Source organism: Triticum dicoccoides, chromosome 3A (assembly GCF_002162155.2).
Source record: "Triticum dicoccoides isolate Atlit2015 ecotype Zavitan chromosome 3A, WEW_v2.0, whole genome shotgun sequence".
NCBI classification, from domain to species: domain Eukaryota; kingdom Viridiplantae; phylum Streptophyta; class Magnoliopsida; order Poales; family Poaceae; genus Triticum; species Triticum dicoccoides.
The window spans coordinates 517,527,154-517,532,993 of NC_041384.1; the positions used below are offsets into that span (position 1 = coordinate 517,527,154).

The window sequence follows — 5,840 nt, forward strand, 5'->3', positions numbered from 1 at the left end:
CCTCCCAGGGTTTTCTGTATGCACGTAGCCCATAGGCCCTTATTAGCTTCTCTTTAGAAAATAAAAGCAGCCCAACTGAAGGCACAGAGAGAGAAAGGGACGTATAGTTAGCAGCGTAATTTTAGTCCTGTAATAAGGCAAGTAATTTGACGTAATCATCTCGTCCCATTCGTGACAATCCCTAATTTCCTATTCTCTTGTCCCGTCGTTTCTGAACTCCCTGCCTCAAGTCGCCGCAGACAGTAGACAGTTCTCCAGGCGATGGATGCAACCAGTCAGGCCCTGGCAATTGACATCGCCCAGCGCCTCCGGTCTCCACTCTCCAGAGGCTGGGCGCGGTGCACACCTACATCGACTCACAGATCCCGCGGGAAGTCTGCATCGTATCATCTTCTAGTGTCCGATCATCAATGGCGATCCGATCAATCCCAGGTATACCACTATTACGCCTCTGGATGAGTAAAAAGATGTGATATGTGTGAGAAATTGGGTGCTTAACAATCATATATTACTACTCCCTATCATATATCTAATTTACCTCGAATAATTAGCAACAAGCAACAAGGAAAATTGTTACTAATCGAATACTTACTTTCACATAAATGATGCACAGCTTGAACTATTTAATTTTTGATGATTTTATTTTTATTTTGTCTAGAAATTATGCATGTGGTAGCGAGAAAAGAAAAGGGAAACGTGAGGTTGACTTGATAAAATCAATGAGAGGAGTAGTTGAATTCTTGTTGAGATTAATACTACATGGTGAGTCGAGATAGTTGCCGTGGACGGAGATCATTTAGAAGAAATTGCTAGACAGGATTGACAATGACCCCATCATAAATAACTTTGCATGGATGAATGTTAGAAGATTTTTTAAAGGAAAATACTTACAAATTATTTGATATATTGATTTAGAATACATTTAAGGGTTTGTTCATAACATTTCATCTAAACGTATATTGAATAATATTGCTGTGACCCTCCACAAAAAAATATTATTACTATGATGTTTATAAAAAGGGCCCACTGCCTTAGTTTCGCCCCGGGCCCTCATAATCTCAGGACCGGCCCTGGCCGAGCTGAGTCCCGGGACGAGAACGACTTTTCTTGTTGCAACCGTTGTAGTTTTTGCTACACCCGTCGAGGAATTTTGCTACATCCGCTTTTTTCCTTGTGGAGTTGCAAGCTCGACGGCGGCAACGAGGATTTTTTTCTGCAACTGTTGTCTTCATTTGCTACGACCGACATGAAAAAATGCTACAACGAGCATCTCTGTTTTTTGCTGGAACCAGTCAATCATTGGTGAGGCGGAGCTGCATCCATGACAAAAAAGCTACAATGGCTGGAACCAGCGTCAGCGTCGGGTCAGCGAAAACACTGGTAGATTTCCTACCACGGGTCAGCTCGGGGATCTCCGGCGAATGCGGGCAGCCAGAACGACGAGCATGGATGGACGGGGCGACGAGCGCGAAGCGGCACCATTGCCGAGGCGACGAAGCACGGGCGGCGCCCTTGCCGGGGCGATGAGCGATGCGGCGGGCGGCTGGGGCGACAAGCGCGGGCGGCGCCATGGCCGGGGCGACGAGCGCCACAGGCGGCGAGGACGACGAGGACGAGCGGTGCCAAGGCGGCAAGCGCGGGCTTCGTTGTCACGCATCCATGGCGGCCTTGACTGGCTCGATCCTCTCTCTGTGTGCTGGAGTGGATAAGGTAAGAAAAAAATAGAATAAGGGGTTAGGATCTGACGGTCCCGTGCAACCAGATCGGGCGGCTCTGAGCAGACCGGTCGAAAATTTTGGCCAGCGCACCGGCGCCCAGTGCTGCACAACTAGAAAAGCATCTAACGAGCAACGTTTGGAAAAAGAAAATTTGTTATTCAGCGAACATTCACTGGGGAACCATAGTAAAACGAAAGTCGTTTACGGCAATTTGTGCTGTCGGAAGCATGACAATTCCTTCAAGTGAACAGGGTAATTTTCACAGCAAATCTTTTGTTTTGCCAAACCTAAATCCTAAAAAGTGCAGCTGTGCTCGTTAGCGCACTCGAGCGCACACGTCTCTGCGCCGTCCGATCGCGATCACGCCCACCAGGTGCGCCGCTGTCTGTTTTTCCTCGCTCGCGCGTTTCACTTGGTCGGCCCGTCGCCCGTTGGGTGGGAGCGTCGGTTCCGGGTCCCACCACTTCCTCTCCTCTCGCGTCCGTCTCCCCTCATTTTCGAAACTGTTCACCCACTCCGCCCCAAATCCCGCAATCTCTCCTGCCCCTGCCCCAAATCCGCCACCGTTCGTCCCGCCGGGGTGGAGCTATTCACGGCGAAGGGGAGGTAGCCAGCGCCGCGCGACGGCCAGTTGCGGGCGGCCATTCACGGCAAAGGAGAGGTAGCCAGCGGCGCGCGGCGACCAGGTGCGGGCGGCGGTTCCTGGCAAGGGGGACGATAGCCAGCGGCGCGTGCGGCCTCCAGGTGCGGGCTGAGTTTACCGGCAAGGGGGAGGTAGCCAGCGGCGCATGGGCACCAGGTGCTTCTGTTGCGTTCCCTGTTCCCGGAAGAGGAGAAGTAGGCTGTGCTGCGGCGCCGCTCACGGTCGTCGGAGTACAAGTCGTCGACAGGGGAGGAACGGCCGCTGCGAGCGCCGTGCCGTTCGCGCAGAGGTCAGGGTTGCGTATAGGACGACCATCTCCCTGCTTCGCAATCGTTTGGTAAGGAGATCTGGCCTCGTTTTTTGTTTGCGCTTGTTGCCCTTGTCTCGAAATTGACGAGTAGATAGTTGACGAGTAGATAGTGGACGTTTGGGATTGTTTGGCAAGGTGATTCCACTACTGGTTGGATGTAGGTGGTTTGAAGCCAGTTTGTCGGATGTTTTTTGGGATGCTGGGTTGAAGGGGAAGTGTTGTTGGGATGCTTATCACAGAGGTAGTTTAGTTTTTGTTCACATTTTCTGTAGTGTTGCTGTACTGTTGCCATAGTGTTGAGAGCGAATTGCTCAGTATGGTGCAAAAGTTGCCCACACTGAAACTCTGTAGTTTGTCCCCCTTTTTTTGTCAAGTTGCTCTAGTTTTGCGAGCGACTTGCTCAATATGTTTCCTGAAGTTGCCCATACAGAAGTTCTGTAGTTTTTTGTTCGTTTTTTGCTTCACTGCGGTGAATGACTTGCTCAATATGTTGCCAGAAGTTGCTCAATGAAGTATTGGGCATCAGGAAAAAACATGTATGTTGGTATTAAAACCTGAATTAGGGTCATTGTAGTATGTTGTCTGTCCATATGTTCCTATCTCTTATATGTGTGAACAATACTTTCAGATCAAGCAACCCGCGATAAGGCCATGGGTAGATGTAGAATAGAGGGAACTAGTTTATTGGTGTCAATTTTTAAACGACATTGGTGCAAGTTGCTTGATCTGAAAAAACAGTGTGTCTGATGTGCTTCAGTTTTTCTTTACACTTTAATCCAACTTTATATAGCAAAACAGAAATAAATTCAGCTTTAGTTTTAGTTCTAGTTGCCTTATATGACTACCCGTTTTGCCAGCATGTCATGTTTTCTTTCTGTATGAGTTTGCCTGACACCTTTGCATCAGTTTTTTAGTTTTGTTTTTTTAATGTGATTATGCATTTATGTGTGTCATTCTGTGTTTACATGACTAGGCTGAACACTAGGCAATTTGCAGTTTTTTTACTCCTTTTTTCATGTGTGATGATGTTCTTTTTTACGTGCACCACGAAAACATGTCGGGGGCAAGCAAAAAAGGCATACAGGATGCCCCCCCTGCATTGGATCCTATTGATGGCGCATCTCATGCAACTGAAGTCCGTAGGATGGAGGTGTGCAGAATTCATTAAATCATTTTCGAAACATTCTACCTTTTTCCTTATCTTCATTCTTGGTTTATTTTTTCATAACTTCATGTTATGGATTGTTATTTATGTGTTTATCTTCATTTCTCAGGCTCAAAGCAGTGAACCGTTAGTTGGGTACAAGCGCCAGAGGAGTAAGGCAATTATCTGCCGAGGGAAGCGCCCTGATGATATTGTGAGCAATGAGAGTCTTCCCGGAGATGCTGAAAATATGAGTGACAAAAGCGGTGGTGTGGATAAGCCACCAAATCCAAAGCGGCAGAAAACCGGAGGAAACGAGGTATTTTCTGCTTCACCTTATTGAAACAATTGCCTAGTAGTAGTGTCTAAATTGCTTTGCATATTCCATTTTTGTTGATTTTTGTTTCTTCTGTTTTTCAAACTATTTTCCCATAGGGTCGTAGGAATAGGGCATCGCCTGCAAGGCTGTTCAAATTGAATAAAGAGTTGGTTTCTAATCAAAAAGGTGTTATTATTGGAAAAGAGTTTGGAGGCCTGCTGGACCTTGCAGCGAACAGCATGCCTGGCGATCTTAGTCAATGGATAATGAAGCATTATGATCCAGAGATGTCACAGATAGTTATTCCAGAGAGGGGGAAGATTCCAGTAGATGCTGCGAGTGTTCGGAGGATATGGGGTTTGCCAAATAGGGGGAGAAAAGTCTGTTACGAAAACCGCCCTGAGATCACAAAGGCAATGTTCAGGATTTACAATATCACTTCAAAGAATTCACCATCTCTCACAGCATGGTGCAAGATGATCAAAGATATGGCAGGAGCTCACGATGACGACTTCCTACGCGCATGGTTGTCTCTTGTCTTCTCTTGCTTCCTTGCACCATCTACAAGTTTAAGCATTTCACCAAAAAGCTTCCCTGCGGTCATGGATGTAAATGGAATAACTGAAACCAACATATGCCAGTTTGTGGTTGATCAACTAAAGCTAGCATTCAAATCAGGTCGTGCCAAGAAGGATGTTTGTTGCTGTGTTTTCCACCTCGTAGTAAGTCCACCTACCTTTTGAATCTGTATGTTTCCTATGTGCTCTATGTTTTCTTAAAAATCATATCATAACTCAAACTTTATGTTTTTCTTATCCGGAACTCAGTTGCTGTATCTAGACTCTTTGGATGTTGATGAACCAATTCCCAGCTTGGTACCAAGTGTTTCAGTTTGGAATTCAGATTTGATGGCAAGAGTTATCAAGAAGGACAGGAAAGCTCCCGGGGAATATGGGAAACTGCGGGTAAGCTATTTTTTGTCATCACATCTGTATTCAGTAATTGAATTTTATTTGCTTTAAAAGGCATAAGGTTAGGCAAATCTAGCTTCTCATAGAGGAGGCAATTGAATTATAAGGTCCAAACAAGTACAAAGTTTTTTGTGGTCATTTTTTGTTATCTTGTCACTATTTGTAGCTGATGTATAAGATTTTGTCAACAAGTAGGCAAGTCCAACACATTGCCCGTAGCAATTTGTATATTGGACAGTAGCAAGTTCAAAAGTACTTCATGAACCAACTTTGTAATTTTCTACTCATTTTGTTTACCCTTGTTTGCAACTGTCTGCAACAGGTAGGATTTTTGCTGGGGCAGTTATAGCAGCTGATGTCTAAATTTTTTAAGAAAAAATAGGCAAATCCAATAATTTCACCATAGCAAGTTGCACACTAAACATTAGCAAGCTCATAGTTTTTTATGGCAACTTGATGATTTCCTATAATTGATATAGTCCTGCTAAGTTATATACTGAAAAACTAAGCGATTCTACATGCTAGAAACCCCATCCACACATGCTAAGGAAATTTAGGCAACAATGATGCCACAGTGCTTGACTTGGGTTAAAGCATGCATTTGTTTTTCTGTAAACTTGGCAACATGATAGGCTAGTTTTCTAACTAAAAATGGCAGTTAAATCAAAGCACTCTCACGAGCATTTTACGGTTTATTTTTTTTCTGTTGTCAAGCCAGTGCCAGAATTCACTAAT

The 5,840-nt window shown here is 45.1% G+C and overlaps 1 protein-coding gene across 1 annotated transcript; it reads left to right on the plus strand.

Moving 5' to 3' along the window:
• Positions 1 to 1,569: 1,569 nt before the first annotated feature.
• Positions 1,570 to 4,877, plus strand: LOC119272509. Its single transcript, XM_037553979.1, has 3 exons — positions 1,570 to 1,710; positions 3,946 to 4,134; positions 4,251 to 4,877. Exons 1-3 carry the CDS (start codon positions 1,570 to 1,572, stop codon positions 4,875 to 4,877), a joined length of 957 nt encoding a protein of 318 aa, XP_037409876.1.
• Positions 4,878 to 5,840: the final 963 nt, after the last annotated feature.